The sequence below is a fragment of the Pichia membranifaciens genome (genome assembly GCF_001661235.1).
Source record: "Pichia membranifaciens NRRL Y-2026 unplaced genomic scaffold PICMEscaffold_3, whole genome shotgun sequence".
NCBI lineage: Eukaryota > Fungi > Ascomycota > Pichiomycetes > Pichiales > Pichiaceae > Pichia > Pichia membranifaciens.
In genome coordinates, this window is record NW_017566984.1 from 1,372,257 (window position 1) to 1,392,499 (window position 20,243).

Sequence of the window (20,243 nt, forward strand, 5' to 3'; positions counted from 1 at the left end):
TTCAACTTGATGGTCAATGGACATGTCTGCTGCTGATACTACTATAGTAACTGATGGTAAAAGCCCGCAAGCAGACACTACTTTAGAAAACAGAAAAAATGGGGCAGCTTTTAAAAGTAGAAGGAGGAATAAAGAAAAACAGAAGCCAAAACAGGATCCAATGAAAACAAGTGCGACCATAAATCATCCTGACCAGATCGGTGAAAAGGTTATAAAAGCAAAGAAGAAGAAACCGAAAAAGGCACAGAACAAAAACAACAATAAACCAAATGACTCAAAAGAACTTTCGGTAACCACCAGCGATAACATATCAGCGTTGGATCCAAACGAGGCAAAGAGGCTTAAAAAGAAGCGCAAGAGACAGCAGCAGAAAGAAAAGAGAAAGCAGTTACAGCAGGCACAAAAATTGAGAGGAGAAAAGCCTAGAGTGCCGGTTAACAAAATTACAGTAAGGAACCTTCCGCCGAACTTATCAAAAGCTTCATTCATCAACAAAGTTTTTCAGAAAAATCCTGAGTTAGAGCAATATGTCGCAGAGTATTATTATGTCGACGGATTTTATCCAAAGAACAAATTTGAATCTAGTGTTCCTAGCCGTTGTTACATCAATTGTACTGATGAGTCCACCATGATGCTGGTAGGGCGAGCTGTCAAGGCTATGACCTTCACAGATGATACTCCAAGCAAGCCAAAGACAGATAACAGTAATAATGATGAAAATCTAAACAAGGCTGAAGTTATGGAAGATTTAGAGACCTATATTCCCAGTGTAGAAAAATCATTTTATCAGGTCATGCCCGAATTCAAATCGGTAGGGGAACCGGTCATAGACAAGTGGGACTTTATGAATGGCAAACTTAATGACGATTTTGCATTCAAGAAGTTCTGCGAGGCTATTGATTCAGAGGGTAAAGTGCCACTTCCAGATAATATATTCAGCAAGGGAAACAAAAACAAGAAAAAGGAAAAGATTACTGCAGATTCCCAAAAAAATAAGGGGAAAAAAATTTTAAAGGCTAAGATTGATAAGTTGGAAACAAAACAAGAGGGTGTGAATAAAAAGAAGGCCAAGAAGAGGAATAAGAAGAAAGTCAAGGCGAAGAAAGATGAATCCGGTAAACAAGAAATAACTGGCAAGATTGACCCTGAAAAGAAAACCAAAGAAGTAAGCAAAAAAAGTAAAAAGTTCAAGAAAAAAACTAATCAGAAACCTAAATCTGAAAGTGTCAAAAACTTGGGTGTAGAAAATACAGCCAAGTAACGAGTTAAAAGGTGACACAGTTGATATTCGCCCATGAAAATAAGCCACGGATAATGGAAAACAAGGATTGCCCGATATGGAAATTTTCCGTCGCCCTTTTCACACAGCAGTTGACAACAACTGCAGAAGAGAAGTCTTTATCAGGAGGCCATTTGTTCTACTTCTTCCTATTCTTCTTCTTTATCATCATCGTTGTTTTTTCTTCTTGGTGGTATATGCATCTAGCTGGCCGAAAAGTTGTTCATAATGGATTTGGAGTCAAAAATCGCAGTGGTGTCTGCCATCATTTGCTGGGTATGGTTTGATATAACTTTCAAAAAAAACACTCTACCATAGAATGTATAATGCACTTTTTGTCGAAAGTGTAATGATTTGTACCTGTACTAACAAATTTGACAACTCATTATTGAATTGTGTCCACGTATCCCAGCTTGAAGAATTTGATGTTTTGGAAATCCCTAAAAGAGTTAAGATATCCTACTTCTTGGCACCTCAATTTTTCCACGCTGTGTTAAAGTACTTGATGGCCGTCAATGAAGATGATCTGAGTGAGACTTCAAATTTCAACAAAGAGATCGAAGCCAGCAAAAAGTCCTCTTTAGAAAAGTTTCTAGATATTATTTCGATTGAATTCAATAAGCATAGCAAAGTTGAAGATGAATATGATGATAACCCAGACAACGAACTTCATGACTCAAGTGATTCTAGTGAAAAAAATGAGTCCAATGGTAAAGGAATACATAGTAAGAATATGTCAGCAACTGATTCTACAATCTTCCAGGTAGAAATACTAAATCTCTTTCTCACACAAATAGATATTGAAATCTTGACGGCTTGGAAATCTGATGACTATAGTTCTGGAGAAGAGAAGAGCTTCGGACATCAAAGCACTAGGAAGAAGTTGATGGAAGAAGCGAACAAACTTATCTGGGGCGCAAATAAGGATAGTTCTTACGACGATGAAGTTAACAAAACGTTGAGAAATGACGCAACGCTGTACAAAAAAAAGGTTCTTCATAGAAATGACTATTTAATGCAAAAGAAAGTTTCATCTGAACTTTACAATTTGGGAATAACGGATGTGATAGATTTGATAAATCAGTTGTACCTCTATATGTCCGTCATATTGTGTATTGGAATCCTTGGTAAAAGAGCAGCATGGGGTATAACACAAATGAATTATTTAGATAATCAATCGAAACTAATCTTGAAAGCTTGGTGTAAGAATGAGGCAAAATTGAAAGAATTCGACTTACAGGTGGATGAAAAAGAAGATTTGGCAGATGTGGAAATTAAAGGCAATATTGCTTCAACGGGGAGTTTGAATTTGCAAAGCTCTAATTTAAACTATATACTGGGTAATGCTGGGTGGATGAACGTATCCGATAGCAATGACGTTGAGTTAAATTGTAACGCAAAGATACTGAAAAAATGTGAAGAATTCATAGCCAGAAATGAGTTGGTGGAAAGCCAAAACATCAGACTTTTAGCTGCCAATGAAGAGCTGAAAATTAAGATTCAAAGTTTATATGAAGCAATTGAAAATCTTACAAAAGAATCCAGTAATGAGTTACAAGTAAAGCAATTGAGTCAGCACACGGAGGAAGAACTCAGCAAAGCTGATGTATCAAGCCAAGAAGTAACTCAGGACCAAATGCGAAATAAGTTCAGGAGGGAAAATGAGCAGGAGCTGATGGAAATGGAAGAAAAATACCACGGTATTATCGCAAGTTTGAAAGGCAAGCTTACCGAGTCTCAGAACAAAAACTATGATTTAAAGGAAGATGTTAAATACTTAGAGTTGAAAAACGTCGATATAAAGCAAGACAAGGATTTATTTATACCCAAATTAAGTGCAGAGAAGCAATATTTTGAGAATTTACATTACATTAGCTGTTTGGAAGTTGGAAATGAGAAAAAGGATAAAGGAGGAGATGGCAATAAGAAGGCGGAAAAGCTGGAGAAAGACGATAAGAGCAGTAGCGGTGATGTTATCATGCTGTTGACGAAGACTTTGATCAAGAAGCAGAGTGAGTATCAAGAAACTGTCGATGGGATGAAAAATGAGATTTTGCTTTTTAGTAGCAAATACGAGATCTTGAAAAGTTTTACGAAGAAGATCAGAGAAAGAAATCTTCAGTATTCTCTTGCTGTCAACGAGATGCTTGAGAATGACCGAAAGGTGTGGGAATGGGTGATGGGGTTGAAACTTCGGATCAAGAAGGTGGAGGCCCAAATTGGGAAAATGAGAGATAAGGTGAACGAAGCTTTGACGATGGCGGGGGTCAGTCCAGACATGGCCAGGGAGGTCGAAGGTCTTCGGCGAAGTATCAATTACGGCTTGAACGACATGGAGGGTTACTTGTGGAGCGGGAAGCAAAGGTCGAGGACGAGTGGTGGGCCCGAGGAGATAGGGAGGGTCGGGACGGCAGAAAACGGAGTGGCGGCGGGGAACGAAGTGGGCCCGGAGGACATCCACGTGAGGTGTGAAAGTGAAGAGACACGGATTGTGAAGTGAATCTGTAGGCACCAAGTGCCATCAATTGACTATACAGTAGCTCATATATATAGGTGTATGTAGGGGTTGATGATAGAGATATATATTTGACATCTAATATAATTTTTTGTAATAATTCACAGCAGAAACAAAAAGAGAGGGTTGGACGTCTCGAGCATTAGTAGGAAAAAGATGTGTGGTGGAAAGGGAAAGAGAGTGGTGGGGGAGACAGTACGGACAAAAAGGGCGGCAATGTATGTGGTAATGGTACAATTGAGTGTAGTGTGTGTGTGTTGTGTTGAGTGTGTGCGGGGGTGTGCGTGCGTATTTCAGGGCAGCGCTGGCACTCAGAACAAGGCGTCTAGGGTGCAGCAGACACACAAGGCAGCAAGACACGCCATGCAGCAGTCGTCGTTTCTCCCCTGTTGCGGTTGCTGTTGCTGAACATAGACAGGCTGCGGTTGCTGTTGCTGGTAGTAGCCCTGTTGCGGTTGCTGCTGGTAGTACTGTTGCGGAGGCTGTTGCTGCTGGTAGTAGCCCTGTTGCGGTTGTTGCTGGTACATGTTTCCCTTTTCACCCTGGTAGTAGCTCTGGTTCTGGTTGCCTTGACCTGGAGGAGGGCCTTGAGGAGCTTGGTATGACATTCTCTTTAGCAGCGGGACGGAGGCGGGGGTGCAATGCGGTGCCGAGGCAGACAGAGGCACAGCAATCCACACGGGCCAGCCAACCAGCCAGCTAGCCAGCCAGCCAAATAAATATTTCCATCCAGCCGGTAGATAATAAAGCCAGGGCCGCTTGCGCCAGCCGTCGAGGAGGCGGAGCAGCCTGAAACGCCAGCGCAGCACTAGTGGGCGGAAAGTCTGCCGCAATGACGACAGCGCGACGAGCCCATGTGTACGTAAGCAAAAGGGGAAACGGGGACGATCGTCTCAAAAAAGAAAATGGCCGGGAACTCGGTGCACGGGTGTAAAAGGTGTCCGTTTATCGGGTGCACGGGTGTGTGTGGCAGACTCGAAAAGGGGCAAAAAGGGCACGAGCCGCCTGGGCGCGTTTCCGGAAAGGGGCAAGAGCGCTGAGCATTGCTGAGCACGCTGAGCATGCTGAGCTCAGCGGGGGCGGGAGCGAAAGAGAAAAAGAGAGCCCCTGGCGACTGCGTGGACGGCAAAGTGGGGTGTCGTGTACAGGAGATCGGGGATCAAGAGCGTGAGACGGAGCGGTTTGCGGGTAGCAGAGGACGACCGGATCGGACTGCAGATACACAAAGCAGCAGCAGCAGCAGCACCGACCAGGAGCCGTTGCCAGCAGACCAGAGCAGCAGGCGCAAGAAAGATACGGTAGAAAACAAGGGCCGGCACACAAAACACACAACACACACACAACACACAACACAACACAACAACACAACAACAAAACAGCACTCCTGCACACGCACGCACCGCTCTGCACTCGCCTCCGCCAGCATGGACACCCAGCAGATTGCACGGCTCTCCCGGAGAGACCTCCAGTCGCTGCACACGAGTCTGGACAACCTATCCGACTTCAACATCGAGTCGTACGGGCGGGACTCGTTCTCGAGCCCCAGTCTCGGTCGAAGCGCCAGCCAGGACGGCGGCGACGAGGACGACGAGCTGGACGACTTTGCCCTGCACAACTTGAAGGACCTGCGGCTCGCCCCGCACGGGTTCAGCAGGCCGTCCGTGAGGGACCCGGACACGCAGTCCAACTCGTCCTCGTCGGCCGCCTCGACCGTCATACACAACCCGAACTCGACCCCGCCTGCCGGGGCCGACGACCTCGTGAACAGCGTGTCGCTGCGCACGTTAGAGTCGGACCCCGAGCTCCAGAACAAGCTCCATCGAACACTACGGCTCTCAAACACCAACAACAACAACAACAACAACAAGAGCCTCGAACCAGGGTTTTACCACACGGGCGCGCAGGACGCCTGTCGTGGTGACGAACAGGCCAGCATGGACGAAATAGACTACTACCAGAACGAACACGACGGCGACAACGGCAACGAAGACGACGACGACGAAGAAGTCGACGACGATATCGGGAGCTCGAACTCCCTAGACTCCATGGAGGACATCACAAACGACAAGTTGACAGACTACATACAGGGTATGCTCCCTTCGCCGCCCTCCTCGCCGCCAAAGGAGCTGGATCCAACCAAGTTATACGCGTTGTATGACTTCAGCGGACCCGACCCCTCGCATTTGCCCTTGCTGAAAAACGAGTCTGTCCTATTGCTCAACGATTCCGATTCGTACTGGTGGCTGGTCCGCAAAGTCGATAATAACAGAATAGGGTTTGCTCCCGCAGAAATCTTGGAAACCTACACCGAGCGGTTGGCTCGTCTCAACTGCTGGAAAAATGAAATCCTAGAGAGAGGCGGTATCGCAGGCTTGAAAATCGAAGAGGAGAAAAAGTTGTTCAACACAGACTACCCATTGAACCACCCTCTCCTCGAGTCGATTCCTCTCGTCAACAGCGCCATGAACAATGACAGCGTCGACTCCGTCGATAACAAAATTGAGAGAAAGGGCTCACTGAAGAAACCAAAACACGGATTCAACTATATAAGCACAGACAGCACAAAGAAGACGGTCTCTTTCGCAGATGTCAACGAGGTTAAGGAGTCGTCCGATCTGGAGAACAACGATGACGAAGAAGACGAAGAATTCGACAAAGAATCAATCGATAGAATACAGGAACGAGGTGAACATGCCGCCGCCTGTGGCCTCATCGACGGCATAGACGAAAATGAAGAGACTTCCTATAGTCTTTTGGAGGGTTATCAAAATGAATACAGCATAGAAGAAAGTAGTATTCCTGTTCGCAGTGAAGGCCTTCCACACGAACCTCGCAATGGTCATGACCACACGCAGCGCTACAACTCCAAGGACGATTGGGACAACGCTGATTTAGCAGGTACACAACCGCTCATTGTGCCAAAAAAGAGAAGAAACTTTTTGATCAAAAACCTCGATGACTACCAGTATTCCTCGGACGAGAAAGAAACTGACGCCAGGACACAAGAACTAGAAGACGCAGAAGAAGGAGTAGAGCAGGTCAAAGCCAGCTCCAGAAGCCCTGAGGTCTTGACTCCTAGCAGCAGTGCTAACGGAAACTCATTGGAAAGTACGCCCACTAAACTTGCGCTGAACAACGTCACTGCCAGTACGTGTTCGGATTCTACGGATAGCTTGCAAAAGGGCTTGGAATTCAAAGAGAGAAAGACCCAGGATCTGAGCGTCGCTAAGACAAGGTCTACAGAGAAAACGGCTGCAGCCGGTGAAACAAGGCTGGCAAGTCTGAAAATGTTGGACGATTTGTTAGACACTTACCCAGAGTTTGTCGGTCATGGCAAAGACTCCTCCACGGCCTCGGCGTCTGCCTCAAATTCGGGCTCGAGCTCGATGACCAACGAATCAGGCACAAAAGATGTCAAAGCCCAGGGCTTGGCCGAGGGCTATCGGTCCAGCAGCATGAGCAGTGATATCAAGATGAAGAGTTTGCTGGTGCCGGAGTTGGACGAGACTGAGACCGAGTCTGAGTTTTCCAAGTCCAAGGGGTCTCTACACATGCGGTCTGATTCCAGCATAGAGGGCGATGATCTGCATCCAAAAACCATGCTCATCTTCGACCCGTTGTTCAACCAAATCAAAGAGCTTGACGCGTTGCTGGACGAGATCAAGAGATGAGTATTTTTCCGCCGGCTGGTCTCCTCTCACACTCACACTCACACTCACACACGCATTATAATATTGTATTTGTAGTTTAAATAGACTGTTTAGATTAAGTTAAGCATTGCATACGGTAACAGCAGCAGGCAAACTCCTCCAGCATGGACTCCGCCCTTGTCCCTGGTTACTCTTTCTTACCCGAGAGGTTGACATATTTTTTTTGCATTTTCGTCCTTTTTTTTCTTTTTCTGAACAAATTTTTTGTTCTTGGTGAGACAACTCGCATATCTTGCTGAATTGGATTGCAATACATCTAACTAAGCCGTCTGCAATTTAACCACTATACCTTAAGAGGAAACGAAGAAGCTCTTATTGTATGCTTCTTTGAAGTTTTCTGCATCACTCTAAGATCTCTTCCGGTGCGTTAGCTGTGACCCAACCCAACCGACTAGAGTGACCCAACCATGTCGTCGTCCTGGACCCCCGATATGGCTAGTTTGCAGCAACTAGTGCATATCTTTGCAGGAACACTTTCTCCCGATACAGCCATCAGGCAGGAAGCCACCAGTGCTCTCACCCAAGCAAAGTCTATTGCAGATTTTGACAACTATCTTCTGCATATCCTCCTGGCGTCCGAAATCAATGAATCCACACGTGCCTCCGCAGGGATCTACTTGAAGAACGATCTAGTGAAAAACTTCAAGTTCAAGAAGCCAGATCTTCAGTCCCACATACTTGAACTACTTCCCCAGGGGCTACTCTCGAATAGCACTTTTGTGCGGCGTATCACGTCCGGTATCATCAGTGCTGTCTTCCGTACCGTCGGGCCGCAGGGTTGGCCAAGCGTCGTCCCTGATTTGATCTCGTTGATCTCAGGTGCTGCAGGTGCAGATGCGATCGATGGTGCCTCTGAGGCCTTTCTGTCGATCTGTGAAGACAGCGCTAGATTATTGGAGCAAGAGGTGCAATCATCTGCAGGTGTGATCGTCCCGATGCAACTCCTGGTCCCAAGACTGGTTGAGATCATTGCCAACGGGTCGATGGCTGCCAAAGTCAGAGCCAGAGCGTTGGCCTGTTTGGTCCATTGTATCAACGTTGGCTCGCACACATTATACGTGAATATCGATTCCATTTTGAGCGTCGTGTTTGCTTTGTGCCAACAGAACATTTCGGATGAAAAAATCCAGGGACAGATTGCTGCTATCTTTGTTGGAATATTGGACAAGTGGCCCGAGAAACTATATCAACATTGGTCCGGCGTCGTTTCCTGGTGTACACACATGGTGAAAGAGGGCGATGAGAGTGTTGCGTTGCAGGCAGACGAGTTCCTCTTGTCCATGAGCACGAGTGAACTACCTCCTGATATGATCTTACCTTATCTGGAAATTATCATTCCTGTATTACTAGAAAAAATGGTTTACGACGAAACCGATGTTGAGCTGATGGAAGCCGAAGATGCGAAGGATGATGGCTCAGAAGATAAAGACGAAGACATAAAGCCACAAATGGCGAAATCCAAAGAACACAAAGCCATCAAAAAGGAGAATGAAGACGGCAATAAAAGCAATGGTCGTGGTGTTGACGCAACCGAAGAAAGCGATGAAGACGATGATAATGAAGAGGATAACGATGACGACTTTGACAACTCTTACACGTGGAACCTGAGAAAATGTTCTGCCGCAACTGTTGATATGCTTTCGACCACTTTCCCCAAGGAGGTTTTACAGTACTCGTTTCCTATGATCAAAGAAAGCATGAACGCCCAACAATGGCCAATACGTGAGGCTTCCATCTTGATATTGGGTGCTGTCTCGGAGGCGGCTCTTCAATATGCTGCTGAACAACTTCCAGAGTTGATTCCTTTTCTCGTTGATAGAATAAAGGATGACCAACCACGTGTTCGTCAAATAACATGTTGGACACTGAGTAGGTACGCCGCATGGGTATGTTCTGAGGCAACAACAGGGGGTGCCTTTGCAAATTATTTCAAGCCGACCTTTCAAGCTATCATGGATTGCGCCTTGGACAAAAAGAAGGTTGTTCAAGAGAGTGCATGTTCGTCATTATCCGACTTCATCGAATGTTCTGACCCTCAGCTAATCTCACAGTTTGTCGAGCCTTTGTTGCATCACTTCCAAGCATATTTTGCCAACTACCGTAGGAAAAATATGATTGTCTTGTATGATACTGTGCAAACGTTCACAGAAAAAGTTGGTGAGCAGCTGCGTTACAATCCAACATATGTTGATTTGTTATTGCCACCTCTCATTCAAAGATGGCAAGAATTGGATGATTCCGACAAAGATTTATGGCCTCTACTTGAATGTATGTCATCTGTTGCAGCATCCATTGGTGAGGCCTTTGCAGGTTGTGCTGAGCCTGTCTATGAGCGTGCTGTTCGCATCTTGCACAAATGTATCGAAGAAGAGAAAATGGCAAATAGTGACCCAACCTTTGTTGCACCTGAAAAGGACTTTATTGTCACCTCACTCGACTTGGTTGACGGGTTGATTCAAGGTTTGACAACACATTCTGGACAACTTATTGCGCAAAATGACTCCAAAACATCCTTCTCCTTGATGGAACTGGTTCTTACATGTTTGGATGATAACTACTATGATGTGAGACAGTCAGCTTATGCATTACTTGGAGACTGTGCAATATACTTATTTGATTTGTTGATCAAACCATATATTCAGACCTTGATGGTTAGTATTTACCAGGAAATCACAAATCTCAATGATGATGCCATTGCCTCATGCAACAACGCCATTTGGGCATTAGGTGAAATTGCCATCCGTGCTGACAACAATTTGATTCAACAATATTTGTCCAACTTCTTTCGTGTTTTGGAACCGTTGATTCACGACTTCAATGCTGATGTCACCTTGTTGGAGAACACTGCTGTTACGATTGGTAGATTTGGAATTTTCTATCCCGATCAGACAGCAGTAGTTGCTCAAGAAGTGTTAATCATGTGGTGTGAGCTCATTAGCGGTTTAGAAGACAATGAAGAGAAAGCAAGCGCAGTCAATGGTATGTGTAACATCATTATGAAACATCCTGAGATTGCCAATGATCTGGGAAATGTTCGTGCCATTATTGATATGATTGCTAACTACCACGAACCAAGTGTGGAGTTAGCTGAAGTGTTCAAGGTACTTCTAGAAGGATTCAAGTCTGGTTTAGGAATGGAGTGGGACAGAATTATTGGTGACTCTCCTGCATGTCAATCCTTACGTCAAAGATACGGCGTTTGATATAATAGAATAACTCATAGTAAAATAAAAGCTAATAAAAGTTAGAATAAATAATATTGAAAATAATATAAATATTGATAATAACAATAATAATATTAATAATAATATTAATAATAATAATATTGACAAAAATAATAATATTGATAATTATAATAATATCGATAATAATAATATTACTATACTATATGACACTAAAAATTACATCAAGAGCTTTTACTAATAGAATCAATTTAAAAAGTTTAATATAGCGTTAAGACCATATATATAGATTATGTATAGAAGGATATCAAGACAATAATAAAGTAATGAATAAATTTATAAAAAGAAAGAAGGATTTCCCGGCAAATTTCTGATCTCTAATCGGTTCTTGGTTCTAGCAACAAGTTACCGAGGGGAACTTCAGTTAGGCCCTTACCTAGAGCGTAAATGGAGTTACCACGAAGAATAGTTTCGACAACTCTACCTGTCAAAGTCTTGCCATCGAAAGCTGTGAGCTTGTTTTTGAAGAAGGTTCTGGCGTTTGCAACGGTGTACGTCATTTCTGAGTCAAAAATAGCAAAATCTGCATCGTAACCTACAGAAATGCGTCCCTTTCTGTGTGATAGGCCAACCTGTTCTGCCGTATTAACGCAACACCATTGTACAATGTCCGTAATATCAATGCCAAATTCTTCTCTGCCAACCGTCCATAACAATGGTAATCCGAATCCGACAGAGGAAATACCTCCCCATGCTTCAAAAAAATCACCTCTTTCCAGACCTTTCAATTCGGGGGTGCATGGAGAATGATCTGAGACGACCGAAGTGATGAGGCCGTTTTTCAGCGCATCCCAAAGCAAACGACGGTTGTTGTCATTCCTGATAGGGGGACAACACTTGAACTGGGTAGCGCCGTTCGGTATGTCTTCTGCCCGTAGCGATAGGTAATGGAAACACGTTTCGACGGACAATGGGAGTCCCAGAGTCTGTTTGGCGTGCTTGATCATAGGTAAAGCCTCGTGGGTGGCTAAATGCACAATATGCACCTTTGTTGTTGGCTGTTTGGTGAGGCACTTGATGATGTGGTGAATGGCGTTGCACTCGAAAGAGTCCGGACGGGAGGCAAGGAAGGAAGAATATGCTGTAGGGTCGACTGTCTCGAGAACGGAAGCGTTTTTGGTTGCTAGCTCTAGCGGGGTGATGTCGTCTAGCTGGTCGTCGATGTTGGCAGAGGCCTCTTTGTTGATCAGCTTGGAAATATTTCCGGACAATGGTTCCACGGCGTGCAAGACCGGGGATTTGGACAACGCATCGGCCTGTGAGCTTGTCAAGCCGTCGTATGTCTGGTGGGAGTGGCCGTGGTTGGCACAGCACTGTTCTTGCCCGAGGGCATCGTTGTCGAGGGCGTCGCCGTCCTTTGCGCCGTCCATCTCAGCGTGGAACATGAGCATCGTGCTCTTTCCCTGGACCGTGGCCAGCGCCTGTTCGATGTAGGCTGGGGTTACCATGGGGAACTCGTCCACGCCGGAGTCCATCATGAACCCCTTGAACCCCCGCACGCCGGCGTTGATGAGGGGCACCAAGTCGGCGATGTTGTCTGGCACGAGGCCTCCCCAGAAGCCCGTATCGACCCAGATCTGGCCCTTTGCGGACTCGAGCTTGATGTTCAGGTTCTTGACGTTGGTTGTGGGTGGGATGGCGTTGAGGGGCATGTCTATGACCGTCGTCACCCCGCCGGAGGCCGCCGACTGCGTCCCCGACGCAAAGCCCTCCCAGTCGGTCCGGCCGGGCTCGTTCAAGTGCACGTGGGAGTCGACGATTCCCGGCATGATCACCAGCGGCGCCAGCTCCCGGTACGACTCGACGTCGTATCTGGACAGCAGCGGGTCCTCTGCGTCCAGCACCGAAGGGACGATGGCGACGATCTTGCCCGACGTCTGAGAGTAGATGATCGTCGCAGGCCCGACAGCGCCGTCCAGCACGACCCTAGTCGACGAAATAGCGGAAGACATGTCACGGAAGTGTGTGTGTGTTGTATCTGAAGGGTTTGCGATAAGAGAACAAACCGTAAACACTGGCTAAAAAATACAAATGGGACAGAAATAGAACAGAAGTAGAACAAAAATAGAACAAAGAGAAAGGGAAGCCACGCAGGATGGAGGGAGCAGCCGCAACACGAGCAAGAACCAGCAGGCTTCCAGAGAAGAGACACCCGGCGGAGCTCCACATGGTGTCAAACCCACCAGGCGACGCTGCAACATCCTAGACAGGCCTACCAGCCTCTTCGACAACGGTCTGACGCCTCGAAAACCGTTGCCTTGATAGCAGCGGCGCTTCCCAATCGGGCAACCGCGCAGCCCGGCCATCGCCGAGGACCCGGTGCACCGGCGGTCGCCGAAGACGAGTTTGTTGATAACAGAAAGTGACGGGTTTGACGGTTTTGACAGGTTTCGGCGGGGTCTAGTGGGGCGTTAGGGCTATAGGGAGCACTCAGAGACGCATGGTGTCGCGGAGAACATCGCTGGCAGCAACTGCGGCGGCGTACTCGCCCGTAGTGGTGAGGTCGTGGAGTATGCGCACGGCGGCGGCGCTGTCGACGCTCTCAAGACCGCCGGCGTCAAGCACCTGCTTCTTCCACTCCTTGAGAATCTTCTTGAGCAGCTCCTTTCCCTGTGCGTACTCCTCCTTGCTGTAGCGGGGCCTTTTAGCCGCGTCGGCAGCTTGGTCGCCGGCGTCCTCGTCGAGCTCGTACGCCTTGCGCTTGGCCATGTTGATGATCTTCTGTGGGAACTTGACAAGCTCGGCAACGTGGATGCCGAAGGACTGGTCGCTGATGCCAGGCTCGACCTTGTACAACAACGTGACGTTGTCCTCTGTCTCGCGGGCGTCCTTCTCTGGGGCGGCCTCGTCGACGTGCGCAATGACGTGGAGGTTGCCGACGTTCTCATACTCGTTCGCCAGAGCAGTCAGCTCGTGGAAGTGCGTCGCAAAGAGCGTCCACGACTTGATGCTCTTCGCCAGGTGCTCGCTGATTGCCCACGCAAGCCCAAAGCCGTCGTACGTGCTCGTGCCCCGGCCCAACTCGTCGACGATGACAAGACTGCCCTTGTGTGCAGACGCTATGATCGACGACATCTCGAGCATCTCCGCCATGAAGGTCGAGACACCCTTCAACTGCGAGTCCGACGCCCCGACCCGGGCGTGGATCGCATCGACAATGGCTAGTTCAGAGGACTCCGAGCACGGTACAAAGCTACCGATCTGGTTCATCAAACAGACAACTCCAAGCGTCCGGATGTATGTCGACTTTCCGCCCATATTCGGCCCCGTGATCAGGTAGAAATCCTTGCCCGAGTCCCACACGTCGCCGTTCTCGCAAGTGACCTTCCCCTTCTCCTGAGCTGGACCCAAAACGTAGTCGTTTGGAATGAACGAAATACCCTCGGTCACCTCCAAGCACGGGTGTCTCCCCTGCGATATCCGCATCTGTCTCCCCTGCTCCTCGAGGCCCCAAACCTTCGCCGGCTTGATGTACTCCACGGGAGCACACGTGGCAACCACAGCAAAGGAGGAGATCACGTCAAGCTTGTCGAGCACTGTCGAGAGCTTGGTGAATATTGGAATGTACGTAGCAGTGATCGACCGAATCTCGGAGACAATCGCAGACTGTTGGGATGCATACGCATTCATGATCCTCGTAAACTCAGAAGACAGCGACGAGAGCTCCACGGTAGTGAAAAAGACCCCGGCCTTGACTGTCTGTAGCTCTTGATATTGTGACGACGAAGGATTCTTGCTCTTTGATGAGCTCGATTTCCCACGTAGAACCCCTGCATCGTTCCTCGTGAGTCTGAAACACCAACCGTGGTTGACGTTCTGCTCCAGCTTGAGCTTTTTGTCTAGTTCCATACCCAAATCAATAGCTGCATTCTCGTGTAAAACATGCATTTCTTGCTCGATCTTTTCACGCTCTTCCTGCAGTTCCATAAGTCTTTTGTCGTATTGTGGATTGATCTGGATCAAGGAGGAAGCAGACGCTGCAGACGTGGCATTCGCAAGGGAATCCAAATCTACAGTTTGCTCCACCATATCTGCAAACTTACCCAAAACCTTCATGTGCTCGTACAATCCATCTAACCAAAAAAAGTTGACTAGTTCTGATACCCTCTTTTTCTTGTCTTCGTCAGCTGTTTGTAGCTCCTCGAGCCCTTCCAACAGAATGGTGCAACCTTCATCTAACTTCTTAACCAATTGATACAAACGCACAACTTCATCGAGGCCTGAATATCTTTTCCCCGAAAGCTTTCTCAACAATCTCGAGACATCGGGAACATGCGTCAAAAAGTTGCTTCTGATATTGCCGAGCAATCCTGGGTTCTGAACAAACCATTCGACAAGAAGGTGGCGATCATCAATCTCTTTGACATCTACTAGAGGCTGCTTTATCCACTGTGACAATAGCCTAGAACCTCCAGACGTTTTACAGTGGTTGAGAAGTTGGAAAATCGACGTAGGTGCAGAAGAGATGCCGGTGGTATTGACAACCGTAGATGTGTTTTCTAGACCGCTTGGGAACAAGTTCAACGCACGTACAGCAGCAGCATCCAATCTCATGTATTTGTCAAGATCATATTTGCCCACACTAATGGAACCCCTGATGGAATCGTTTCCCAAGAGACCCAAGTATAGTATTAGCGCATTAGACGATGCCAAAGCTGTCGTCATTGATGCAAGCTCGGAGGTGGCTAGAATATGCTCGTTGTTGGTAAGTGTTACCAAGTCCTGGTCAGAATTGTTAGAGTTGAAAGACGACGATGGCAGCTGGGTGATTAGGATATCACATCTATCTATCGTCTGAGTCAATCTTGCAAAATCAGGATCTTTCGATGCCGTTTGATTTGGAGAAGATTGGATTATGCACTCTTTGATACCGAGCTGGATCAAAATCGATTCAGTATTCGAAAACAAATCCGTGTCCGGGTACTCCGAAAGACCCAGGAATTTCAAATTTGGATCATAAAATGCCAATCCGACTTTTTTACCTTCCTTCGCAGAAGAAATCAGCTTCAGTGCACCAATGATCGACGACGATGCTATTTCAAGGTTGGAGTTGATTCCTTCAGAATTGCTCTCGTCATTGGCGTTACCAAAAATTAAGTCTTCGATCTCATCCAAATGGCCCGGGGATGCCGATCTCAATAATTTCCATGTGCTATTTTTCCCATCCTCTACTGTATGGATTTCCACCTTGTAGTTTTTATTTAGAATTAGAGTCTGTAGCAAAGAGGAAAAAATCTGCTCGGACAGCGGCAAGTACTGGACACACACTTTCTTGTCCAAATCCTTTGGATGGGCAATCAATGGAGACGTTTTTAATACAGAGTGTGAAGAGTACACTATTTCTGCTGCTAATATTGCGTCTTCGTCGAACAATGTGTAGTATGAAGACGACTTACTCCCACTCCTGACCAACGCACGTACGGTCCTCTGCTGGGTGGGGGCCAAACGCAAGTATGAGCGGTAAATTGACGGTTGCGATTCCGTTTCTTCGGTGTAAACATTTGCGGACATGTTTTCAGTAGCTATCGGTCTCTATCACAGAACTGCTATTGTAAAAGGTGCCGAACAAAACAGAAGAAATGCCAGTAGAAAAGGACAAGAAAATGGCAAACGAGGACCTCTTCTCTGGTGGACACGCGACGCGTTGTAAAGTTGCAAAAGACGTGTATGTATTATGCGATACTTATTATACAGAAAAGTGTCCGTGCACATAGAAAACCAAGAGAGTAGTGAAACGCAAGAGGATGAAACAAGAAATACAAGTAAAAGTAGGGGCTGTAGACTTTTTGATGATCTAAAAGGGGGGGGAAGGGGGAGGGGTTCTTTTTGAAATGGGGAAATGAAAGAGTGAAGTAAAGATAAAGTTGTGGTGGTTTTTACACGTTGTCTCCAACACTGGAGCCAAAGTCTTCACTGTCCTCTTCGTCATCCTCAATGTCAGCAACACCTTTGTTGTACATGAAGAACTGGCAGAAAATGATGAAATCCTCTGCTAAAGTACCAAAACTACCGATCAACCACGAGGAGTTCACCAGAAGATAGTTTCTGCCCGTGGAGACGGCAAGAATGGACACAACGTAGGTGACGTTACCCAAACACGCAAACAAAAAAAACAAGAAGGAGATTCCGTCGCAGGACTTACGTTCGAAGTTCAACAAGATCTGAGGTATTCTCGAGCCGAGGTATAGTATAGCGCATAGCCAGCCGAAAGTCTGTGCAAGCGGGTTAAACTCCAAGCCGTCGTCGCCCTTTGGTGGATCGTCGGAGCCCTTTCCGGAGCCGCCAAAATACCACCCTCCTAGGCCTGCTATGATGACGAGAGATACCATTATCAAGTTGTAGGTCAAGTCAGAACCAGCCACAGACGATGCAGAAGAGCACGACGAGCGGCTATCTTCGTCTGCCTCGTTAGAGCCATTTGCAGCTCCACTCACATGAGGGGTAGAGCCATTTATGTCGTTGTAGGTCGCTGGATTTTCGATGTTGTCGGACTCCATGACCACCTCGGAGGCAGAATCTGGGTCGAACTCCTCGTGGCGATGGTGGTGGTGATGGTGGTGGTGTTCGTTGGACATCACCGACTCAAGAAGAGGCTCCGCCTCGCTGTTGAGAGGGTTTGCAGGTGACAAGTGGATAGGGTCCACCTTTTTCCCGCTGCCGTGTCTGTAGTACAGACATTGCCATAAGAGAACGATATCAGCAAGGGTATAGTAGATTGCAAGGATGATCATCGTCGGAAGCACGCCCTGGAGGACCGCCCCTATGACGTTAAAGATGTCTCCAAGAAGCCAGAGCACAACAAAAAGAAGGGAAAGCCCATCTGCACTGCGACGTGCAAAGTTCTGGTAGATTTGTGGAGCAAAGACGATAATCCAGCATGCGATGGATATCGAACCAGTGATGCCGGAAACAGCCTGGGCGTCAATAAACGGTGTGGGTGGAGGTGCCATGGCTGCTACTGGTACCAGATGTAGCTATGTTTGGAGGGCAGGAGAGTAGGTAGAGCGCAGGGTGGATGAGAAGAGTTCTCTTCTTGTCCCTGAAGGAGGAGTTCATGACTGTCATTTTTTTCTTACATGCCTCAGAATTTAAAATTTTTCAGCGACGAAGAAGCCGGAGAGAATAATCTGGGGAAGCCTAAACTTCAAGGAAGAGGACAAGAGGGGGATTGAAATAGCGGACGATAGAGGTTGGCAAGCAGAGTATTCGAGGCCTTTGGAACAGTAAAACAGACTAGCATGAGCGGAAATGCAGAGACAAGGAAACCGGGGGAGAAGTTGGTTCCTCCCGAGGGAATGACGAAGTCCGCGTACAAGAAGTTGCTACGAAGACAGAGACACGAGGAAACCAAGGCAGAATACCGAGAACACCGCAAGCAGCTACGAAAGGACAGAGACGCTGAGCGCCGGGAGGAGATCAGCAAGTTGAAAGCCAACGGTGAGCCATACGAGCATCTTGTGAAACCTAGAAACAAAAACAAGATTGTGAAAACCGTGCAGGTTGGAGAGGACGGTGAGAATGTCATTGAGGTTCCGCCAATGGACGCATCGAAGAAGATCGGTGTAGTGATAGACTGTGGCTACGATGACTACATGAATGAGAAGGAGGTTGTCAGTTTGAGCTCGCAGATCACGAGAGCATATTCGTCTAACAGACAGGCTGTGAAAGCATACTATGCGAAGGAGGTTGAGAAGCAGAAGGAGAGCGGAGCAGACGGTGAGCGTAAGGAGATGGACATTGCGCCTGCAGCAAAACTGGTCATCAGCGGTCTAGACAAGAGACTCAAGCAGAGATTTGAGAGTGTGTTACCAGACTACCAGAAGTGGGATCCAGAGTGTGCACAGTTTAAGGAGACCAGTTTGCAGACTGTACTTGACAGATGGAACGGCGACAATTCCGTGGGAGACCAGGATTACTCGAACGTGGTGTATCTATCTGCGGACACAGAGGACGTGATTACTGAGCTCAAGGCGGGAGAGATATACGTTGTCGGCGGGATAGTGGACAAGGGGCGTCACAAGAACCTGTGCAAAACGACAGCAGAGTCGCTTGGGCACAACATTCGTATTCGCCGGTTGCCTATCGACGAGTACATCAAGCTCAGCGGCCGCAAAGTGTTGACTACGGCGCATGTGGTTGAGTTGCTCTTGAAATGGTGTGAGTACAAGGACTGGAAGAAGGCCTTCGAAGAGGTGTTGCCGCCACGTAAGATGGGCCAGAACGAAGAACAGAACGAAGAATGAATGTATTGGAGGTGCTCTAGAGTAGGAATGTAGATAGCATGTATCGGAAAAACGCAAAATGGCGGAAAAATACACAAAATATGGGGGTGGAGGCTGACTGGCAGATTAGGACTCTTTCTTTTCGGAGGGCTCTGTGTGCTGGTCTTTCTTTTGCTGTCTCTTCTGCTCAAGCTTCACCCTTGTGTTGTTGTAGGTGCCGACGATGAAGTAGCAGAAAGCGAAGAAGACGGCCCACCCCTCGGGGATGACGAACTTCTGCGCCAAGACCATGAAGACGGGGCTGGTCACGACGGACGTGGACGCAACCTTGACGAAGCTCGCCTTCAAGGAGGAGGCGATGATGGTGGAGACAAAGCCGAGGGTGTGGTGCACTCTGGCGAGAAGGCACGCGGTCTTGTCGTTTTGGAACCGGTCTCTGATTTTCGCCAGGTTGTTGATGAGGCCCACCCACGAGACGAAGCAGGCGCAGAACACGGGTGTGATGATGCCTGTGGAGAGCAGGATCTGCAGTAGCCGCTTGCGAGGGGTCAGCGGGGAGGGCACGAGCTTCTGGATGATGCGGTAGCCGTAGTGGGTGAGCGGAGCGTTCACGAGCAGGGCAAAGAGCCCCATGAGGGGGACCCGGGACGTCACCGTGTGGGGCACGGCGAGCTGTCGCTTGCTGCCGGGGATCTGCAGCCTGAGCTGCTTGATGTCGCCGGCAAAGAACGATGCAAGCTGCTCGTTCAGCAGCGCAAAAAACGCCAACGTCACGGCCTTCGTCGTGAGCGGTCTGGCCTGCAACTGCTCGCAGTAGCGGGAGTTGCACCTGGCAATGGCGTCCTTGGTGGCGGACATCGACGTGGACACGGACATGGACACGGACGGGGGTGTAGCTAGCTGTAGCTGGTCTGGCACAGAAGAGAGTGGCCTTGCTTGTCAGCTTTTGCCTGACATAGCCCCGGCCTGCGTCGAAGCCAACGTCAACGTCAAGATATCAACACCCCTCTACTGCTGATAACGGAAAATAACCGTTTTTCGCAGATCGCCGAGCCAAATAGGAGATATTTGGCCGCATTTCAATTACGTAATCCATTGGGTCGATAGTCTTGTGGTGCTTATGTAATCAAATTCAAAGTGATTACGTAACTTTTAAGTCGATCGGCCTTTTCTGCTTACGTAACCACCCAGGCAGGAAGAAAGCTTTTTTCCCCCGTTTTTTCTTCTTTTTCCCGTTTTTGCTCCTTTTTCGCTTTTTTCTGGTTTTTTTCCATT

At 47.6% G+C, this 20,243-nt stretch overlaps 10 protein-coding genes across 10 annotated transcripts; 5 read left to right on the forward strand and 5 right to left on the reverse strand.

Annotated features, from left to right (window-relative positions):
- Positions 1 to 22: 22 nt before the first annotated feature.
- Positions 23 to 1,261, forward strand: PICMEDRAFT_72891 (hypothetical protein; the record flags this gene model as incomplete). The annotated part of the gene is made up of 1 exon (XM_019164320.1): positions 23 to 1,261. One exon carries the CDS (start codon positions 23 to 25, stop codon positions 1,259 to 1,261), a length of 1,239 nt encoding a protein of 412 aa, XP_019017971.1.
- Positions 1,262 to 1,598: 337 nt separating this feature from the next.
- On the forward strand, positions 1,599 to 3,779 carry PICMEDRAFT_72892 (hypothetical protein; the record flags this gene model as incomplete). The annotated part of the gene is made up of 1 exon (XM_019164321.1): positions 1,599 to 3,779. One exon carries the CDS (start codon positions 1,599 to 1,601, stop codon positions 3,777 to 3,779), a length of 2,181 nt encoding a protein of 726 aa, XP_019017972.1.
- A 326-nt stretch (positions 3,780 to 4,105) lies between these two features.
- PICMEDRAFT_72893 (hypothetical protein) lies at positions 4,106 to 4,857 on the reverse strand (the record flags this gene model as incomplete). The annotated part of the gene is made up of 2 exons (XM_019164322.1): positions 4,106 to 4,405; positions 4,849 to 4,857. The coding sequence occupies 2 exons, from the start codon at positions 4,855 to 4,857 to the stop codon at positions 4,106 to 4,108; spliced, it is 309 nt and encodes a 102-aa protein (XP_019017973.1).
- Positions 4,858 to 4,986: 129 nt separating this feature from the next.
- Positions 4,987 to 7,613, forward strand: PICMEDRAFT_77876 (hypothetical protein). The gene has a single exon (XM_019164958.1). The coding sequence runs from the start codon at positions 5,219 to 5,221 to the stop codon at positions 7,463 to 7,465; it is 2,247 nt and encodes a 748-aa protein (XP_019017974.1). The 5' UTR covers positions 4,987 to 5,218; the 3' UTR covers positions 7,466 to 7,613.
- A 162-nt stretch (positions 7,614 to 7,775) lies between these two features.
- On the forward strand, positions 7,776 to 10,792 carry PICMEDRAFT_16673 (hypothetical protein). The gene has a single exon (XM_019161302.1). It carries the CDS (start codon positions 7,912 to 7,914, stop codon positions 10,705 to 10,707), a length of 2,796 nt encoding a protein of 931 aa, XP_019017975.1. The 5' UTR covers positions 7,776 to 7,911; the 3' UTR covers positions 10,708 to 10,792.
- A 271-nt stretch (positions 10,793 to 11,063) lies between these two features.
- PICMEDRAFT_72896 (hypothetical protein) lies at positions 11,064 to 12,698 on the reverse strand (the record flags this gene model as incomplete). The annotated part of the gene is made up of 1 exon (XM_019164323.1): positions 11,064 to 12,698. One exon carries the CDS (start codon positions 12,696 to 12,698, stop codon positions 11,064 to 11,066), a length of 1,635 nt encoding a protein of 544 aa, XP_019017976.1.
- A 478-nt stretch (positions 12,699 to 13,176) lies between these two features.
- On the reverse strand, positions 13,177 to 16,257 carry PICMEDRAFT_33461 (hypothetical protein; the record flags this gene model as incomplete). Its single annotated transcript, XM_019162826.1, has 3 exons — positions 13,177 to 14,031; positions 14,071 to 15,779; positions 15,834 to 16,257. 3 exons carry the CDS (start codon positions 16,255 to 16,257, stop codon positions 13,177 to 13,179), a joined length of 2,988 nt encoding a protein of 995 aa, XP_019017977.1.
- A 437-nt stretch (positions 16,258 to 16,694) lies between these two features.
- On the reverse strand, positions 16,695 to 17,696 carry PICMEDRAFT_25062 (hypothetical protein; the record flags this gene model as incomplete). Its single annotated transcript, XM_019162379.1, has 2 exons — positions 16,695 to 17,175; positions 17,275 to 17,696. Coding segments are annotated over 2 exons (903 nt in total), but the record flags the coding sequence as incomplete, so codon positions are not given.
- Positions 17,697 to 18,032: 336 nt separating this feature from the next.
- Positions 18,033 to 18,959, forward strand: PICMEDRAFT_22851 (hypothetical protein; the record flags this gene model as incomplete). The annotated part of the gene is made up of 3 exons (XM_019162280.1): positions 18,033 to 18,239; positions 18,303 to 18,407; positions 18,477 to 18,959. Coding segments are annotated over 3 exons (795 nt in total), but the record flags the coding sequence as incomplete, so codon positions are not given.
- Positions 18,960 to 19,094: 135 nt separating this feature from the next.
- On the reverse strand, positions 19,095 to 19,826 carry PICMEDRAFT_72900 (hypothetical protein; the record flags this gene model as incomplete). Its single annotated transcript, XM_019164324.1, has 1 exon — positions 19,095 to 19,826. One exon carries the CDS (start codon positions 19,824 to 19,826, stop codon positions 19,095 to 19,097), a length of 732 nt encoding a protein of 243 aa, XP_019017980.1.
- Positions 19,827 to 20,243: the final 417 nt, after the last annotated feature.

Excerpts from the sequence above, each read along its gene's own strand:
- PICMEDRAFT_77876 (XM_019164958.1), top strand. The coding sequence starts at position 5,219 with ATGGACACCCAGCAGATTGCACGGCTCTCCCGGAGAGACCTCCAGTCG.
- PICMEDRAFT_16673 (XM_019161302.1), top strand. The coding sequence starts at position 7,912 with ATGTCGTCGTCCTGGACCCCCGATATGGCTAGTTTGCAGCAACTAGTG.